The sequence below is a fragment of the Bos taurus genome, chromosome 23, assembly GCF_002263795.3.
Source record: "Bos taurus isolate L1 Dominette 01449 registration number 42190680 breed Hereford chromosome 23, ARS-UCD2.0, whole genome shotgun sequence".
NCBI classification, from domain to species: Eukaryota; Metazoa; Chordata; class Mammalia; order Artiodactyla; family Bovidae; genus Bos; species Bos taurus.
In genome coordinates, this window is record NC_037350.1 from 7034047 (window position 1) to 7053470 (window position 19424).

Here is a 19424-nt window from a genome sequence, read left to right on the forward strand (position 1 = left end):
AGGATGAGATGGCTGGATGGCATCACTGACTCGATGGACGTGAGTCTGAATGAACTCCGGGAGTTGGTGATGGACAGGGAGGCTGGCGTGCTGTGATTCATGGGGTCTCAAAAAGTCGGACACGACTGAGCTACTGAACTGAACTGAAGGAACCTGTTCTCTTCAGAAATTGAATGTAAATTGTTGTGAAATAATAGCTGATCTTGTGGGGTTTGGAATCACATTTAACTTGGTTGAGTGTGGAGAGTATCACTCATCAGATTTGCATCCTGGCAAAAGTCATTTTTCTCCACCATTTTATTCTGTCCATCTTCTGGTAATTCAATCACTGAGATGATGTGAGAATTCAATAAAATGATGATACAGAAAGCCAGCTCAAAAATTCCTCAATAAATTCTAGTCATTTTAAAAAATATATTTATTTATTTGGCTACATTGGGTCTCAGTTGTGGCAAGCAGAATCTTTAGTTATGACATGTGACTTCTTAGTTGCGGCATGTGGGATCTAGTTCCCTCAACAGGGATCAAACCTGAGCCCCCTGAATTGGGAGCATGGAGTCTTAGCCACTGGACCATCAGGAAAGTACCAGTTCTAGTCATTTTTATGGCAGCATGGTGAGTTTCCTGTCACTAGATACATTAAAGCATGTAAAGATGGACTGTTCATCAGAATTGTGGTAGAATAAGAATTAATGCAGAACTTTAGATAGACAGCTTTCCTTTAAAGTCCATTCTGAATCACAGATACTGCATATATTAATATAAGATGTAATCATTAATCTAAAAGTAGAATGATATATTTAAATCATATGATTGCATCAAAGGAGGTAATTCATAGTTTTTTTCATAGGGTTCTGTTTACTGAACACTCTACAATGTGTTCTGAGCAACATGCTTGTATCTTTCCTTCGGGTAAAGCAAGAGAAGGGGACATGTCCCCAGTAGAAAGAGGAGAGTCAAAAATGGGAACCAGGAGGAAGGGATTAATCACTTTTTCACATAAAATACTGATTATTCTAAAGCAGAGTTGCTGGTTTGAGACCTATCTCTGAGCCCCTGCAGGATGAGATTAGGACATGGACCCTGTTACACTATTAGTTACACAGTCTGCAAAGGTACCTTCAAGACCCTCCGTTGCACACAGATCGCTCTCTATAAGCGGCTTTCTCTTATGTGTATTCTAGAGGTGCCACTGACAGTAGAGGCAGCGCTGGGAGATGATCCTGAAAAGCTTAGGTGACCATCACTGACCAGCAGAGCTGGCTCACGATAGGGCCCCAATTAAAATGCTACAACTACAAACGGATCAAACTTATAAAGCACAAAATTAAAACAATCCTAAGGTTTCAAAAGAGGAACTGCATACTGAATATCTGACCAGCAACTGATGATGTTATCCGCGGATGAATCTGATTGGCTTTCCCAAACTGAGCCGACCCAATCCAGGAATAGAGCAATGAGTTCCTAGGTTGGTAATATTTGAGATGTGGGTGGAGGGGGGCCTTAGTCCTCACCGAGATTTTTCTGCTCCCCTGCACTTTGCCTTCTTCTGTTCTCCTGCATGGTGTGCCTTTGGTTCCCCCCAGGCTCCTGGACAGTAATTCTGCCAGTGATACTGATGGTGCTGAGCCCTCTCCTGGCTTGGGCTGGGAACACCCGAAGTAAGTGCACACCTTGGATGGTGAGCTGCTGTGGAGGGAGGGAGAGGGAGGGAGTTAGCTTTACCTCTGTGTCCAGGCCACATCCCTCAAAAATCAGCATCCTCTCCAGTGACTACTTATCTTTATCATGAGTGCTTGCATGCAGGCTCAGTCACTTCAGTCGTGTCTAACTCTTTGCAACCCCATGGATTGTAGCCCGCCAGGCTCCTCTATCCGTGAGATATTCTCCAAGCAGGAGTACTGGAGTGGGTTGCCATGCCCTCCTCCAGGGGATCTTCACAACCCAAGGATCGAACTTAAGTCTTCTGCATTTCCTGCATCGCAGGTGGATTCTTTATCCATTGAGCCACCTGGGAAGCCCTATCTTTATCATATGAATCCTCGATTCCTTCTGCAAACAAAAGGTGCCTGGATACTTGCCCTCTTTAGGAGACCTGCCCAAGGAGCCTTCATATACATGTATATTTCTTCTCAACTCTCTTCTAATAAAACCTCTCCAGTCTCGCATCCCATTCCCTCAGGTTTTTGAGAGGATTTAGAAGTGATTTCCAAAATAATTCAAAATGTTTATGCTGCTGCTGCTAAGTCGTTTCAGTCGTGTCTGACTCTATGCGACCCCATAGACAGCACCCCACCAGGCTCCCCGGTCCCTGGGACTCTCCAGGCAAGAACACTGGAGTGGGCTGCCATTTCCTTCTCCAATGCGTGAAACTGAAAAGTGAAAGTGAAGTCGCTCAGTCGTGTCCGACTCCTAGCGACCCCATGGACTGCAGCCCACCAGGCTCCTCAGTCCATGGGATTTCCCAGGCAAGAGCACTGGAGTGGGGTGCCATTGCCCTCTCCAAAATGATTATGAGTAATTTCAAAATAATTCCCGTCCGTGATTCCGTTTATTCTATTAAGCTATGCCAGAAAATGGGAACGATCCTCTGAAAACGTTAAGGGGATGCAAAAGGAATTAGAAAGACCTCTTCTGGAAGACCCTTCTTGTGTCCTCCAAAGGATCTGTGACCCTGCTTCTTCTTCCCAGTATGTGAGGATGTTCTATGTGAGGATGTTCCAAGTGGCCTCCCCACTGTCTCCTCTTTTTTTCAATTGAAGTATCGTTGATTTACAATATTGGGTCAGCTTCTGGTGTACAGCACAGCAACTCAGTTATACATACGTATACATGATACATATGTGCTGGGCTCTCCTGGCGGCTCAGACGGTAAAGAATCTGCCTGCAGTGCAAGAGATCTTGCTTCGATCCCCTGGGTCAGGAAGATCCCCTGGAGAAGGGAATAGCAACCCACTCCAGTATTCCTGCTTAGAGAATTCCATGGACAGAGAAGCCTGGCAGGCTTCAGTCCATGGGGTTTCAAAGAGTCGGACACAACAGGGCAACTAACACTTTCACTTTTTCATAGTTGATTTACAATATTGAGTTGGTTTCAGGTATACAGCACAGCAATTCAGTTACATATATATGTAGTATGTATATTCTTTTATATATATAGTATATATATTCTTATAGTATAATATAGAGTATGTATATTCTTTTTCAGATTCTTTTCCCCTTTAGGTTATTACAAAATATTAAGTAGCATCCTCTGTGCTATACAGTAGGTCCTTATTGGTTATCTATTGTCTCCTTTTCTTTCTCCCTAAACCCCATGGTTTATAAGGCCTGTGTCCCTGGACTGGAGGTTCTCTGGCACAAGTTGGGGTTAGTTTTCTCTTGTTTCTCCTGCGGTATAAAGCACTCTGGAACTAAAGTGGGAATCCTCAGTACTCGGAATGACCCTGTAGTTAAGGAGCATCTAAGGGGCATTCTGTGATGCCTTAAAGAACTCAAGAAGAACTGAAAACCTGGCACAGGCCAGTGCTTATCGTGACTATTTTGAACCTTTCTAGCCTCTCAGTTTCTGCTACATCACCTCTTGATCTGGCCTGAACCCACAAGAAGAGATTCAACTAATATAGAATGCGAGTGTGTGTCTTCAGTCGCTCCGTTGCGATCCTATAGACCATAGCCCACTAGGCTCCTCTGTCCAAGGGGTTCTCCAGGCGAGAATACTGGAGTGGATTGCCATGCCCTCTTCCAGGGGATCTTCCCAACCAGGAATCAAACCTGCGTCTCTTACGTGTCTTGCATTGGCAGGTGGGTTCTTTACCACTAGTGCCACCTGGGAATCCTGGTATAGAACAGACCATATTAAATTATATTTTTATAAATTCAAAGTAGTCACATATCAGCCATTTCATATGGTTCAAACCATATACCCTGAGCAGGATACTGAGAATGTCAAGGCTGTTTCCATCCCACGGGGCTGAAAGCCAATAAGGAAGTCAAGGGAACTCATTACCTCTTGGAGTCTTGAGCCCAATTTTCATATGTTCATTCCTCATGCCAACAGTTTTCCATAATCAGCCATCTCCCTCCATTTTTCTGTATCCTTTCCCCAACCATGTTATCACCATTACTGAAAATTCCCAAAGTTTGCACAAACCTTCAGCACTATAACAGACCCATTGGATGAGATGAAACTTCATAAAATGTTGCCTGTCTCTTAAAATCACCTGTGAATGTTTCTTTACAGTAGAAAGAAGAGAAAGAGGAAGTTAGTCTTAATTTCTCACAGGATATAGAAGAGACATAAGGTATAGAGTCTTCCCCAGTGGTCCGGTGGTTAAGACTCCACCTTGCACTGCAGGGGGCACAGGTTCGACCCTGGGGAATTAAGGTGTCATGATTTCAAAACTGTGTTGGAGTGGGAGCCCCTTCCTGCTTTCCAGAAGCCCCACAAAGATTAGTTCCCCAAACCATAAATGACAAATACTTTTTTGAGCAACTATTAAGTACTAGGCTCAGTGAATTCTATTTGAATAATACAGAGAAGTCCATTATGATTGTGGAAGTTACCTAATGACAAGAAAGACAACAACCCAATAAACACTGAACCAAGAAAAACATTTGAAACAGTAGTAAATGCTGTTTATATGTGTATATTATATGTGATGAGTGACTGTTAGCGTGTCCGACTCTTTGTGACACTATGGACTGTAGCCCACCAGGCTCCTCTGTCCATGGAATTCTCCAGGCAAGAATACTGGAGTGGGTCGCCATTCCCTTCTCCAGGGGATATTCCAGACCCTGGAGGGATCAAACACAGGTCTGCTGCATTGCAGGCAGATTCTTTACTGTCTGAGCCACATATTTTTTATATATATATATATATATATATATAGTATTCACCTGACTTCAGTGCAAGTGTCTAGGGGGCTTTTCCTGAGAAAGTGACATCCAATAAATGATGAGAAGAAAACAATCATGAGAAAGATCTGAGGGACAAATACTCCAGGGACCAAGGGAAAGGTAGAAATGTGGGAAGATGTTTGCCGTGTTCAAGGGACAGAAAGAAGGTTCGAGCAGCTGAAACAGATAAAGCAGGTGGGGGAGTAGAATAAGGTGAGGTTGGAGAGAAAGTCAGGAGCCAAATCACGTTAGGCCCCAATGGCTATGATGAGAAATTTGACTTTTATTTATAGAGATACGTGAAGCTACTAAGGGAAGTTACAAAGTAAGTCCATTTGTATATTTTTTTAAATATTTATTTATTTATTTGGCTGCCCTGGATCTTAGTTGTGGCACGCGGGATCTTCGATCTTTGTTGTGCTATGCAGATCTGTAGTTGTAGCATGCATGATCTTTTTTTTTTTAGTGGCAGCATGTGGGATTTTAGTTGTGGCACGTGGGATCTAGTTCTCTAACCAAGGAGTGAACACTGGCCCTGTGCATGGGAAGCTCAGAGTCTTAGCCACTAAACTACTGCCCTGTATTTATTTTTTTTAAATAATTCTAGCTACCACATGGCGATTAGATTGCAGGGGTTCATGCATCCCAATGTTGCACCCCACAGAACATGCATCCCAATGTTCATTCACTGCAGCATTATTTACAATACCCAAAATGTGGAAGCAACTTGTGTCCATTGACAGATGAATGGATAAAAATGTGGTACATATACAATGGAATATGACTCAGTCATAAAAAAAGAATGAAATTCTACCATTTGCAACAATATGGATGGACCTAGAGAGTATTAAGATTAGTGGAATAAGTCAGACAGAAAAAGTCGAATACTCTGTTATCACTTATAAGTGGAATCTAAAACATAAAGCAAACAAATGTATATGACAAAACAGAAACAGACACACAAAGTGTGAACTAGTGGCTACCAGTGGGGAACCGGAAGGCAGGAAGAATGAGACAAGGGTATGGTATTAAGAGATTCAAAGTACTGTGTATAAAATAAATAAGCAACAAAGACTTATAGTACAGCACAGAATATAGCCATTATCTTGTAATAACTTTAAATGGAGTATAATCTATAAAAGTATTGAATCACTGTGTTGTACACCTGGAACTGATATAATATTGTAAATCAATGATACTGCAATTTAAGAAAAGACCCAAAAATTAAAAAACATATACACTCATATGGTATGTATGTGTATATTTGTATCTCTGTATCTTTACACACAATGAAGCTACAGAACCATGGGTAACCAATAAGAGCTCTGAGATCCAGCTGACCCTTTCCATCAGCAGGTCAGAATTGCCAAATGAATCTTGCCACCAAATGTTTAGAAAATCTGGCTTTCTGAGCTGTCCAGAATTGGAAAAGGAATGGTGGACCAGTCCTGGGCTTGCGATTTTAATCTCCTATAACCCATCAATAGTTTTCATCACATTTAGCATAAAGTCAAAATCCTAATATTGCCTACAAGCGCCTGGTTCCATGTAACTTCTCCAGTCTCATCTTTTAGCCTCCTTTTTCTCACTTTTTTTGTGCTTCAGTGAACTGTCTTCTTGAGGAAGTCCATCAGTTCTTTCAGCTTTTCCGCACTTCTACTTCTTTTCCACATTTCTACTTAAAATGTGTCTCTCTTTTTCCCCTACACACACACACTCTTCCTCGAGCTCCCAGCCACTTCCCTAAGTGTCTTCAGAGACCATGCCTCTGAGCTCTAACCTAACTTAGGTCCTCCCATCATTCACAGATCCCCACCGTGGTATCCTGACATTTCTCATTCCTGTATAAATTGTGTGCATTTGGCTTCCGTCCATCACTTTCACTAAATTTCAAGCTCCACGAATAGAGGGACGGTGCCCGTTTCCCGATTCCTGGCATCTCAGGGGCAGCGAGGGTTTGGCAGGCGGGCAGTCCTGACCAAGCACTCACAAGAGCAAGGGGGCGGCCGTGTTGTGGCAGAGGTCGTGCGGAGACTCAGCGCTGGTGTCTCTGCGGTGGAGGGTCCCAGGAGGAGGTGGTGGTGGGGACCCCGACCAGGCCACACTTGGCGAGGCCAGGCGAGCCTGATGGCCAAGAGGAGCCCGATTGGCTCAGGGGCAGAGCTCGTCTTCCCTGCGCGGCTGGCGGGGGAGGACGGACCCGGGCTCCGAGGGCCCGGGGGAGCCCTTGGGGGTCCCCGCTGCCCCGCGGCGCCGGGCGCCCGGTGACCAGGGCACTCCCCTCCCCACAGCACTCTTCATGGTGCAGGGCAAGTCCGAGTGTCACTTCTCCAACGGCACGCAGCAGGTGCGCTTCCTAGACAGGTACATCTACAACCGCGAGGAGCAGGTGCAGTTCGACAGCCTCGTGGGCGAGTACCGGGCGCGGACCGAGATGGGGCGGCCGGCGGCCGAGCGCTGGAACCGCTGGCCCCAGGCCCTGCAGCGGGCCCGCGCCGCCGTGCACGCCTACTGCGCCAGCAACTACGAGTTCTTTGCAAGCCGCACGGTGCAGAGGAGAGGTGAGCCGGGGTGGGGGTGAGAGGTCAGTGCAGGGGAGGGGAGTGTGAGAGCGACCGAGACAGAGATGGAGAGACAGAGAGAGATGGAGACAGAGATACAGAGGTGGAGATAGAGAGACAGAGAGAGACGGAGATAGACAGAGACACAGAGACCGAGAGAGACAGGGACACAGAGAGACAGAGAGACACAGAGAGAGACGGAGATAGAGAGACAGGTGGAGATAGAGAGACAGAGACACAGAGAGAGATAGAGACACAGAGAGAAAGAGACAGAGACAGACAGGCAGAGACACAGAGAGACCGAGAGAGACAGAGATAGAGAGACAGAGACAGAGAGACACAGAGAGACAGAGATGGAGAGAGACACAAACAGACAGGCAGAGACAGAGACACGGACAGAGAGACAGAGAGAGACGGAGCTATACTGAGTCCAGTGAGTGAGTAAGATTGGGGAGGACAGTGCAGGCTGTGAGGGTCCCCGTGTGAGAGCCTGCTGTCAGAAAGCTAGTGTGCGATTTTGTCAGTATGCGGTGGGCGGAGAGAGGGTATGTGGTGGGGAGTGGACCGAGGTCTGAGACGGGGAGAGAGGGGCGAGGTGGGAAGACAGATGTGGGGGACGGGGGTCTGGGCCTCCTGCCGTCCAGGGAGGGCTGGGGCGGGGGTGGAGGGGAAGGCTGGCTGAAGTGGGGGCAGAGATTCGGGAAGGGGCCTCGAGGTGTCCGTGGTTTGGGGGAGCTTTGAGGGAGCTGAGGAATGTAAAGGACTGTGAGACTGTGAGAAGAGCTCCATCTGCTCTGGGCACACCCCTCACTGCTGAACCCTCCGCAGTAAGTGTGCTGGCGTCTGTGTGCAGGAGTGTTGCGTTGAGAATAAATTAGTGGGGGCACTAATTTCTAGGGGTGCAGTGGAGAGGAACCTCCCACACCCCTCTGACCTTTCTGAAGCTGCTTTTAGTTCTAAATTTCCGACTACTTTTTTGCTTTCTTGGTATGTACATGTTTACATATTTGAAATGATTGTGAAGCCAACTTTCGGATATAATTTTGTTATTTAATATTAACATACTAATATTACCATGTTTATAATGCTAATAGTACTTAGGTAGTTACATATTAACGCTTTGTATGGTTGTAAACAATTTATCTGGCACTCCCCATTGTAAATTTTATTTTCCATATTGCCATTTAGTTGGAAATTTATATCTTATTGTTTTTAACTTATATTTCTTTTATTTCTAAAGTTCTCTTTTATCACTTTTTTTTTTTTTTTTTTTGCCAGTTGTAACGACTGCTCCAAACACTATCTATTAATCTGTTATTGCTGGGGTCCATGTGTTTTTCTCAGTAATTTTATGGCTTCTCTATGCAGTAAGATTATTAACATTTTGAGTCAACATTTTCTCCAGTTTGCAGTTTCTATTAGATTCTGTTTAATATTTTCCATGTTAAGAGTTTAACAGTTTTTATTTACTGAAATAGAAACAGCAAAATTGTGACTAATGGTTTACCGTCGATCTTAAATCTACTATTTTGTGGTTCTGTACAAATGCATCCCCCACTTCTCCTTTCTTTTAAAATAATTGTATTTACCTAGGGCCTGATAGTGTTAGAGAAGGAAATGGCAACCCACTCCAGTACTCTTGCCTGGAAAATTCCATAGACTGAGGAGCCTGGTAGGCTACAGTCCACGGGGTCGCAAAGAGTCGGACACGAATGAGCAGCTTCACTTTCACTTTGATAGTGTTAGAGGTTGTTTCAGATATTGAGTCCCAGGCCATACTCTGATCACAAATGTCAGTTTAGGAGAGAGAATTCTAAAATGATAACAATTCCAAACATTGTTGTCTTCAGTCAGTCTGCTGCTGCTGCTGCTGCTGCTGCTGCTGCTGCTAAGTCACTTCAGTCGTGTCCGACTCTGTGCGACCCCATAGACGGCGGCCCATCAGGCTCCCCCATCCCTGGGATTCTCCAGGCAAGAACACTGGAGTGGGTTGCCATTTCCTTCTCCAATGCATGAAAGTGAAAAGTGAAAGTGAAGTCGCTCAGTTGTGTCCAACTCTTCGAGACCCCATGGTCTGCAGCCTACCAGGCTCCTCCATCTATGGGATTTTCCAGGCAAGAGTACTGGAGTGGGGTGCCATTGCCTTCTCCATTCAGTCACTCAGTCATGTCCAACTCTTTGTGACCCTCTGGACTGCTGCACACCAGGCTTCTCTGTCCTTCACCATCTCCCAGAGTTTGCTCAAACTCATGTCCATTGAGTCAATGATGCTGTCCAACCATCTCATCCTCTGTCACCTCCTTCTCCTGGCTTCAGTCTTTCCCAGCATCAACGTCTTTTCCAACAAGCCAACTGTTCACATCAGGTGGCCAAAGTATTGGAGCATCAGCTTCGGCATCAGTCCTTCCAATGAGAATTCAGGGTTGATTTCTTTTAGGATGGACTGGTTTGATCTCCTTGCTCTCCAAGGAGTCTCAAGAGTCTTTTTTAGCACCACAGTTTGGAGCTGTTTCTCTGCTCTTCCTCAGTAGCATACTGGACACCTTCTGACCTGGGGGGCTCATCTTTCAGTGTCATTCTTTCTGACTTTTCATACTGTTCATGGGGTTCTCAAGGCAAGAATGCTGAACTGGTTTGCCATTCCCTTCTCCAGTGGACCATGTTTTGTCAGAACTCCACCATGGCCCATCTGTCTTGGGTGGCCTTGCACGGCATGGCTGACAGTTTCATTGGCTTACACAGGCTGAAATCCATGTGATCATTTTGGTTAGTTTTCTGAGTTTATAGTTTTCATTCTGTCTGAGCTCTGATGCATGGTGATAAGAGGCTTGTGCAAGCTCCCTGATGGGAGAGACTGGCTGTGGGAAAAACTGGGTCTTGCTCTGATGGGTAGGGTCATGCTCAGTAAGTCTTTAATCCAGTTTTCTGCTAATGGCTGGGGCTGTGCTCGCTCCCTGAGGCAGCCCAGTCCTGGACTCTGCAGTCTCTGAGCTAGGGCTATCGGCTCCAAGGATAGGGCTAATGGACGTAAGCCTCCTCCAAGTGGTCGTAAGCCACACACCACTCCTCCCGGGACTGCTGCTGCCAGAGCCCCTGCCCCCGTGGGAGGCCACTGCTGACCTGTGCCTCTGCAGGAGACCCTCAAACACTCACGGGCAGGGCTGGCTCAGTGTCTTGTGGGGTCACTGCTCCTTTCCCTGGGTCCTGGTGTGGACAAGTTTTGTTTGTACCCTCCAAGAGCCTCTGATTGAGCCCCTCCTACCATCTCGTTGTGGCTTCTCCTTTGTCCTTGGACATGGGGTATCTTTTCTTTGGTGGGTTCCAACATCCTGCTGTCAGTAGCCTTGTTCAGCCGCTAGTTGCGATTTTGGTGTTCTCGCAGGAAAAGATGAGCTCACGCCCTTCTACTCTGCCATCTGTATAATGTCAGACAGCTGTAATCAGGTCAGACTACTATAATAAACTATCATAAACTGTTTTATGTTAAAAATGACATAAGTGTATTTCTCACAGCTTTAGAGAAGAATAAGTCGAAAATCAAGGCACAGGCGGATTCAGTGTCTGGTGAGATCCCACTGTGACTTTTTTTGAAAAAAGGGAGACAAAGGGAGAGATTCATCAGCTGAGTATAAAGCTATAGCAACTTTTAAAATGATGAACTCTCCTTGTTGCTTTTCCTTTGCAGGACTCATGTTTTCCTTGAGACGCCCCTCGTGGAGAATGACCTCTGTGGTCCGTCTCTGCTGCTCAGGGGAAGAACAGGTTCCATGCAGCTCTACATCTCTACCAACCCCACTGCTGCTCTCTCATTTATCCTGAAGCTTTGAATCATATTCTCTTTCATAGTAAAAAAAAAAAAAAATTCAATGAGTAACTAACATATATTGAGCACTAAGTTCCAGCCTTTTTTTGGCCACTCCACACAACCTGTGGGACTTTAGTTCCTCGATCAGGGGTTGAACCAGCCCCTTGGCAGGGAGAGTGCAGAGTCCTAACCACTGGACCACCAGGGAATTCCTCCAGCCGTTTCTTAACATAGCTTAGGTCTATCAAGTCTTTTTGTTTTTAAATATGATGGTCAATATTTTTTATTTAAGTATAGTTGATTTACAATGTTGTGTTAATCTCTGCTGTACAGCAAAGTGATTCAGTTACAAACATTCTTCTTTTAATACTCTTTTCCATTATGCTTTATCATAGGATACTGAATCTAGTTCTCTGTGCTATACAGTGGGACCGTGTTGTTTATCTGTTCTGTATATAATAACTTTCATCTACCAACCCCAGACTGTTCTCTGCGTCCATGTGTCTGTTTTGTAAATAAGTTCATTGTGTCGTATTTTAGATTCCACATATAAGTGACAGCATGTGGTATCTGTCCTTCTCTTTCTGACTGACTTGACTTAGTATGATCATCTCTAGGGGCATCTGTGTTGTTGTAAATGGCATTATTTTGCTCTTTTTTATGGCTGAGTAGTAGTCCATCTTGGAGAAGGCAATGGCACCCCACTCCAGTACTCTTGCCTGGAGAATCCCATGGACAGAGGAGCCTGGTAGGCTGCAGTCCATGGGGTCGCTACGAGTCAGACACAACTGAGCGACTTCACTTTCACTTTTCACTTTCATGCATTGGAGAAGGAAATGGCAACCCACTCCAGTGTTCTTGCCTAGAGAATCCCAGGGATGGGGGAGCCTGGTGGGCTGCCATCTATGGGGTCGCACAGAGTCAGACATGACTGAGGTGACTTAACAGCAGTAGTCCATCTTTTTTTTTAATATAAATTTATTTATTTTAATTGGAGGCTAATTACTTTACAATATTGTATTGGTTTTGCCATACATTGACTTGAATCCGCCATGGGTGTACATGTGTTCCCCATCCTGAACCCCCCTCCCACCTCCTTCCCCATCCCATCCATCTGGGTCATCCCAGTGTTCCAGCCCCAAGCATCCTGTATCATGCATTGAACCTGGACTGGTGATTCATTTCACATATGATAATATACATGTTTCAATGCCATTCTCCCAAATCATGCCACCCTCGCCCTCTCCCACGGAGTCCAAAAGACTGTTCTATACATCTGTGTCTCTCTTGCTATCTTGCATACAAGGTTATCATTACCATCTTTCTAAATTCCATATATATGCATTCGTATACTGTATTGGTGTTTTTCTTTCTGGCTTACTTCACTCTGTATAATGGGCTCCAGTTTCATCCACCTCATTAGAACTGATTCAAATGTATTCTTTTTAATGGCTGAGTAATACTCCATTGTGTATATGTACCACAGCTTTCTTATCCATTCGTCTGCTGATGGACATCTAGGTTGTTTCCATGTCCTGGCTATTATAAACAGCGCTGTGATGAACATTGGGGTACACGTGTCTCTTTCAATTCTGGTTTCCTCAGTGTGTATGCCCAGCAGTGGGATTGCTGGGTCATATGGCAGTTTTATTTCCAGTTTTTTAAGGAATCTCCACACTGTTCTCCACAGTGGCTGTACTAGTTTGCATTCCCACCAACAGTGTAAGAGGGTTCCCTTTTCTCCACACCCTCTCCAACATTTATTGCTTGTAGACTTTGGATAGCAGCCATTCTGACTGGCGTGAAATGGTACCTCATTGTGGTTTTGATTTGCATTTCTCTGATAACGAGTGATGTTGAGCATCTTTTCATGTGTTTTTTAGCCATCTGTATGTCTTCTTTGCAGAAATGTCTGTTTACTTCTTTGGCCCATTTTTTGATTGGGTCATTTATTTTTCTGGAATTGAGCTGTAGGAGTTGCTTGTATATTTTTGAGATTAATTCTTTGTCCATTGCTTCAATTTGCTATTATTTTCTCCCATTTTGAAGGCTATCTTTTCACCTTGCTTATAGTTTCCTTTGTTGTGCAGAAGCTTTTAATTTTAATTAGGTCCCATTTGTTTATTTTTGCTTTTATTTCCAATATTCTGGGAGGTGGGTCATAGAGGATCCTGCTGTGATGTATGTCAGAGAGTGTTTTGTCTATGTTCTCCTCTAGGAGTTTTATAGTTTCTGGTCATACGTTTAGATCTTTAATCCATTTTGAGTTTATTTTTGGGTATGGTGTTAGAAAGTGTTCTAGTTTCATTCTTTTACAAGTGGTTGACCAGTTTCCCCAGCACCACTTGTTAAAGAGATTGTCTTTTCTCCATTGTATATTCTTGCCTCCTTTGTCAAAGATAAGGTGTCCGTAAGTGTGTGGATTTATCTCTGGGCTTTCTATTTTGTTCCATTAAACTATATTTCTGTCTTTGGGCCAGTACCACACTGTCTTGATGACTGTGGCTTTGTAATAGAGCCTGAAGTCAGGCAGGTTGATTCCTCCAGTTCCATTCTTCTTTCTCAAGATTGCTTTGGCTATTTGAGGTTTTTTGTATTTCCATACAAATTGTGAAATTATTTGTTCTAGCTCTGTGAAAAATACCATTGGTAGCTTGATAGGGATTGCATTGAATCTATAGATTGCTTTGGGTAGTATACTCATTTTCACTATATTGATTCTTCTGATCCGTGAACACGGTATATTTCTCCATCTATTAGTGTCCTCTTTGATTTCTTTTGCCAGTGTTTTATAGTTTTCTATATATAAGATCAGATCAGTCAATCAGTCATGTCCAACTCTTTGCAACTCCATGAATCGCAGCACACCAGGCCTCCCTGTCCATCACCAACTCCCGGAGTTCACTCAGACTCATGTCCATCGAGTCAGTGATGCCATCCAGCCATATCATCCTCTGTCGTCCCCTTCTCCTCCTGCCCCCAATCCCTCCCAGCATCAGGGCCTTTTCCAATGAATCAACTGTTCGCATGAGGTAGCCAAAGTACTGGAGTTTCAGCTTTAGCATCATTCCTTCCAAAGAACACCTAGGGCTGATCTCCTTCAGAATGGACTGGTTGGATCTCCTTGCAGTCCAAGGGACTCTCAAGAGTCTTCTCCAACACCGCAGTTCAGAAGCATCAATTCTTTGGCGCTCAGCTTTCTTTATAGTCCAACTCTCACATCCATACATGACCACTGGAAAAACCGTAGCCTTGACTAGACGAACCTTTGTTGGCAAAGTAATGGCTCTGCTTTTGAATATGCTGTCTAGGTTGGTCATAACTTTTCTTCCAAGGAGTAAGCGTCTTTTAATTTCATGGCTGCAATCACCATCTGTAGTGATTTTGGAGCCCAGAAAAATAAAGTCTGACACTGTTTCCACTGTTTCCCCATCTATTTCCCATGAAGTGGTGGGACCAGATGCCATGATCTTTGTTTTCTGAATGTTGAGCTTTAAGCCAACTTTTTCACTCTCCTCTTTCACTTTCACCAAGAGGCTTTTGAGTTCCTCTTCACTTTCTGCCATAAGGGTGGTGTCATCTGCATATCTGAGGTTATTGATATTTCTCCCGGCAGTCTTAATTCCAGCTTGTGCTTCTTCCAGCCCAGCGTTTCTCATGATGTACTCTGCATATAAGTTAAATAAACAGGGTGACAATATACAGTCTTGATGAACTCCATTTCCTATTTGGAAGGAGTCTGTTGTTCCATGTCCAGTTCTAACTGTTGCTTCCTGACCTGCATACAAATTTCTCAAGAGGCAGATCAAGTGGTCTGGTATTCCCATCTCTTTCAGAATTTTCCACAGTTTATTATGATCCACACAGTCAAAGGCTTTGGCATAGTCAATAAAGCAGAAATCGATGTTTTCCTGGAACTCTCTTGCTTTTTCCATGATCCAGCAGATGTTGGCAATTTGATCTGTGGTTCCTCTGCCTTTTCTAAAACCAGCTTGAACATCAGGAAGTTCACGGTTCACATATTGCTGAAGCCTGGCTTGGAGAATTTTGAGCATTACTTTACTAGCGTGTGAGATGAGTGCAATTGTGTGGTAGTTTGAGCATTCTTTGGCATTGTCTTTCTTTGGGATTGGAATGAAAACTGACCTTTTCCAGTCCTGTGGCCACTGCCGAGTTTTCCAAATTTGCTGGCATGTTGAGTGCAGCACTTTCACAGCATCATCTTTCAGGATTTGAAATAGCTCAACTGGAATTCCATCACCTCCACTAGCTTTGTTTGTAGTGATGCTTTCTAAGGCCCACTTGACTTCACATTCCAGGATAGCCCATCTTATATATGACTCATCTAACTCAAAGAGGTAAGTTTGTTTAATTATCCTCCTTAGAGATAAGAAAGTTGAAGCACAAAGTAATTTAAAAGCCCTTCCAGAATTAACCAGATAGAAGCAGAGCCTGGATTTGAACCCAGGGAGCCTAGTTACAGAAATCACACTTTTAATAAATATAACCTGTGTCCTGCAAAAAGTGTAAATACTGCAGTTCAACAATAAGTAACTCCTTCAAGTTATGAAAAGAAACCCCACAATTTTCCTCAACATCTCTCAACTCTAATAGGGGTTGGAAGTTTTAGGATTAAATTCAAGCAAGATTCATGGCACCATGTCCTCTGAAGCCACATGGGAAGCCTGGCCTGTCCAAGGCTGCAGTCTGGTCAGGAGACTTAGTCTGTCTCCCACACTAACCCCCGCTGCCTTTTCTCTCCTAGTTCAGCCTACCGTGACTGTGTATCCTGTAAAGAGTCGGCCCCTATGGCACCACAACCTCCTGGTCTGCTCTGTGAATGGTTTCTACCCAGGCCACATTGAGGTCAGGTGGTTCCGGAACGGCCAGGAAGAGGAGGCCGGGGTGGTCTCCACAGGCCTGATACCTAATGGAGACTGGACCTTCCAGATTATGGTGATGCTTGAAATAGTTCCTCAGGGTGGAGAGGTCTATGCCTGCCACGTGGAGCACCCCAGCCGGACGAGCCCTGTCACAGTGGAATGGAGTGAGGAGCTCTCTGATCTCATAAGTTTCTCAGCCACCACAGAGGCGGCCCGCTTACCCCCGAGTGTCAGGATTCTCCTCTCCCCACACAAGTGTCCATGGGCTCCATGTTCTCTTCTCCTTCAGCTCAGGTTGTTGGGGTTGCCCTGTGACATCCTGTGATGGAGATCCTCCAAGAGTTTGCAGATATCCCATGATGGTTTCTGTAAATACCTGGGCCCCCTTGGGAGCCAGTTCTGCCCAACAAGCAGAGAAGATGACATCTCTCTTTGAGCCTCCTGTGACCTCCCAGGTCATGGTCACTCTTCAGTCCTGGGCACCAGTCCCCTGTGTCAAGTTGGGCTTGTGCTTCAGACACTCTTACCCTGAGTTGTTCACTGTGATCTGAGAAGGGGCACACCCACTCCAAGGACCAAGTTCAGTCCCAGCTCTGCCTTTTATTAGCTCTGTCAGCCAAGACAGACTTCCCCACCTCATCCAGTCCCAGGCACACATCCATCAGATGTTGAAGATGTGTGGCCTTCTATCAGGGCTGGGATACTTAAATGAGTCACTGCCCAAACCTTGTAGCAACTCAGCTTGAATTTTCATCTCTTTTCTAGGAATGGCCAATTATTTCAGTTTTTTCAGAGCATGCTTCTCCACCCCACCCCTCCCACCACCAATTTCAATTAGAGAAGTTGGATTTGGGATAAAAATCACTCAGAAACTGGCTTCTTTTCTCAGGGGCACAGGACGAATCTTCACAAGAAAAGATGCTGAGTGGAATCGGGGCCTGTGTTCTGGGTCTGCTCTTCCTTGGGATGGGGCTGCTCTTCTACATCAGGAGGTAAGGGACCTGTTGGCAGCTGAGATGGCCCACAGATTGTTTCGAGGAAGAAATATGGCTTTACTCAATTAAGTTCTCTGAATACAACCTTTGCCTAGTTGGTCTCAACTTTCCTAGAAATCCAGAAAGTACCTATGGGTGAAATATAAGAGGTGATGGCCTGTAGAGATAAGAGAAGGGTTAGCATGCATGGAGATCTCAGATGGAAATCCTGGAGCAAATGCAAGAAGAGACACTAAGACTGATGAAATGGTGCTGGATTTGTGTGATGGAAGCTTCCTAGGTCATATGCGTTCCAGGGTCTGCTCCCCTCTCCACCCTGGTATTCCGTGATGCAAGAAATCTCAGGGGGTGGTCAGGGGCTGAGACAACTGTATCCTGGGAATGTGCCTCCTCCCTCTCCTTTCCTAGGAGACACTGGGCTTCAGCCAAGGTCATGCCTGTTCATCCTCTTTTAGAGAGAGATTTGATCTCCCAGGAACAGTGATGGTGATGACAAGTGAGGCGACAGACAAAATGAGAAAGACTGAGATCTGATTAGGCAGTTTGCAGTAAAGCTTTGCACAGTTAATAAGAGAACAGACTTGTGTTTGCCAAGGGGGAGGGGGTGGAGAAGAGAGAGATTGGGAGTCTGGGATTGGCAGATGCAAACTATTATATACAGGATGGATAAACACCAAGGTCCTACTGTACAGCACAGGAAACTCTATATCCAGAGATAAACCGTAATGGAAAAGAACATTTTTTAAATGTATGTGTGTGGGGTTTTCCCTGGTGCTTCAGTGGTTAAGCTACCTCCCAATGCAGGGGACACAGGTTCAATCCAGGGTTGGGGAACTAAGATGCCACATGCCACAGGGCTAATAAGCCTGTATGCCACAGCTACTGTGTCGATGCACCCTAGAGCCTGTGCTCTGCAACAGGAGAAACCACCACAGTGAGAAGCCTACCAGCCACAACTAGAGAAAGCCCGTGCCCAGCAACGAAGATCCAGTGCAACCATAAATAAATGAAAAGTAAAATTTTAATGTGTATATGTGTATAACTGGGTCACTTTGCTGTACAGCAGAAATGAAAACAGCACTGTAAATCAACTATATTTCAATAAAATTAACAAATAAAGACTGCCAGGCCAGCAGCCACCAAAGGGACATCTCTTCGATTAAAACTCTAAAAATAATGAAATAAGAGGCCCATGGCCTGAGGTAGCTGTGGTTCAGGGAAGCATAAGACTGATTTCCGCCTTCTTACTGCAGAGGTCTCAGGGGAGGCCCCCAGGAAGAGGGGAAGAAGCAGCGTGAAGCGGTGGTATGGAAACAGCCCTCTCCTCTGTCCCCTGCAGGTCTCCTGAGCTGGAGCAGAGACCGTGACACTTGGACGAGAACCTTCTGTCCCAGCTTTTTCGCAGCTTGAAAAGATTTCCTACTTCAGACCATGGGCCTCTTATTTTATTACTTTTAGAGCTTTTAATCGAAGAGATGCCCCTCTGGTGGCTGCTGGCCTGGCAGTCTTTATTTGTTAATTTTATTGAAATATGGTTGATTTGCAGTGTTGTTTTCATTTCTGCTGTACAGCGTTCATTCCTCAAAACGAGAGTACTTTCTCAGGATCTAATTTGCTCTGGGTTGAATGACCCTGCAGAAAAAGTGCTGGGTGGCTTCTTCGACCCCTACTCTGCACCCAGAAGTCTCCAAGATTGATCCCAGTACCTTATCTTCATTCTTTCCCGGTCCTCTTTGTTCTCTGCCCCTGCTGCCTCCATCCGTCCACATTTCTTTATATGTATTTTTTTAAATACAAGGGAGTGGAATCTTCGTACAGGTTAGACAAGGCATGGTGTGTATTCATGATAGCATTAAGTCGGAAGTCAGTTTCAACTGCTCATTGATCTCATTCCTCTAATTAAGTTCCTTTAAGGTTAGACAGGAACAGAAATGGGCAAAAGGGGAAGGAGCCAAAGAGCTACTTTTCAAAAGCAACAAATTTGAGTAAGGTGACACATAGAAGCAGAAAATTGCAACTCTGTAATCAGAACAGAGTTTTTAACATTTTCTTATAGCATAAAGATTAAAGAGGAGAAAGGCAGAAAAATAACTATAGCTACTTCAACTTGGGAATAAGCACAACACAAAAGGCGCTCTTTTGAGATAAAAAATACAAAAAGGGAAGGGAAAAAGTACAGAAGCCGAATAGGTAAATGAAGATAAAATGCTATCAGCAGGAAAAAAGACTATTTTATCTATGATATGTTTTATACGAACTTCATGGTGGCCACAAAACATAA

The 19424-nt window shown here is 44.7% G+C and overlaps 1 protein-coding gene across 1 annotated transcript; it reads left to right on the plus strand.

Annotated features, from left to right (window-relative positions):
- The first annotated feature begins 1561 nt into the window (after positions 1–1561).
- DSB (MHC class II antigen DS beta) lies at positions 1562–18510 on the plus strand. The gene is given in 5 exon segments (NM_001083785.1): positions 1562–1661; positions 7191–7460; positions 16031–16312; positions 17038–17140; positions 18483–18510. Coding segments are annotated over 5 exon segments (783 nt in total).
- The last annotated feature ends 914 nt before the right edge of the window (positions 18511–19424 follow it).